At 42.6% G+C, this 1,360-nt stretch overlaps 1 protein-coding gene across 1 annotated transcript; it reads left to right on the top strand.

Annotated features, from left to right (window-relative positions):
* Nucleotides 1-49: 49 nt before the first annotated feature.
* Nucleotides 50-1,340, top strand: SARC_16290 (hypothetical protein; the record flags this gene model as incomplete). The annotated part of the gene is made up of 2 exons (XM_014289600.1): nucleotides 50-217; nucleotides 1,142-1,340. Coding segments are annotated over 2 exons (367 nt in total), but the record flags the coding sequence as incomplete, so codon positions are not given.
* Nucleotides 1,341-1,360: the final 20 nt, after the last annotated feature.

Genomic DNA, 1,360 nt, shown 5'->3' with positions numbered 1-1,360 from the left:
GTTCTAACATTTGTCTGAAATCTTTTCTTTATTTCGATACCGTCCACAGGCCCCAGATATTGAAGATCCCTCGACCGTGCTGCAACCCGTTATAACGTTACCCATAGAGACACTCCGAAAAGTCTACACGATTGACAACCCACCCCCTCCACCCGATAGTGTACACCCACCCTCAGTACGAACACCCGCCGCATCCACTGCAACACAAATAAACGAGGTATGTATTGATATGTATACATGTATATATGTATAAAGGTATATATGTATACATGTATGTATGGAAAGGTTTGATTATAGTCATGAAGTCTGTCATGTAGTGTTATATAGTGGTACCTAATATAAATAGATAGGATATATACAATATGGGGGGGGTTTTTTTTTTGAGATTGTCTGGATAAATGATATGTATACGTACCGCATTAGATACAGCTTTAACAGAAGGTATGTACGGACTGGTTCTGATAAGGACGTATATGATTTGTATGGAATGTATTCATATGAATTGGTTCTGATATAGGAACGTATTCATATGAATTGGGTCTGATATGGACCCATATGATTTGTATGGAAGATATTCATATGAATTGCGTCTTATATGGACCTATATGATTTGTATGAAAAGTATGTATAAGGCTGGTTAACTTCACTGTTTGTGCACACGCAAATCCACTACGCACATCCGTGGCAGCCACCACTGCACACATGAGTATCGATTCAAGTTTTGTTTTGGAGGGTAAGGGTGTTAGCTTCTACGTACGTTTTGGCAAGGGCTTTATATGGGCAGATGGTAGCCATGGGTATGACAGATATTAATGTCCTGTGCATATCATCGAGGTATGGGGGCTGGTGTTTATATGACAGGTATTCTTGGAATAGTTAAACGTTTTATTGTTACACCCCCTGCCCTGCGGATATCGCTGAGCCGTGGGAACCGGCTAGTTCTGCGCAGTTGTTGTTGTGTACTGTGTGTTGGATATGTCGACATAGTGACCGCATATACTAGAACCATGAATACATGACTATTCTATTCATTTATGACTGAATTTCAGCAGTAACCCCGAGATATATTGACACCTGACACCTTTTTAGGGTCCTCAAACTCTAAAACCCTGCACCCAACCCCCTTGCCCAATACCCACAGAACTGTGACAATCTAATAAGCGGACAACACGACAACAAGAAATCAGACCCAATTGACGGTTGGACCGCATTACTCGCACGCACACCATTGCCTCCTGGCGGATGGTTCAATGCGCCGGCGCGTGTGGGAGAGGTAGACGAGACCTTAGTACCGAACATCATGTTTGATATAGATGAGATGCCGCCCGCGCTTATGAACGGTAGGGGTGCATAGGATTTA

This window comes from Sphaeroforma arctica (genome assembly GCF_001186125.1).
Source record: "Sphaeroforma arctica JP610 unplaced genomic scaffold supercont1.7756, whole genome shotgun sequence".
Lineage (NCBI taxonomy): Eukaryota > Ichthyosporea > Ichthyophonida > Sphaeroforma > Sphaeroforma arctica.
The sequence above is the reverse complement of the archived record's forward strand: the minus strand, read 5'-3'. Positions and strand labels throughout refer to the sequence as shown.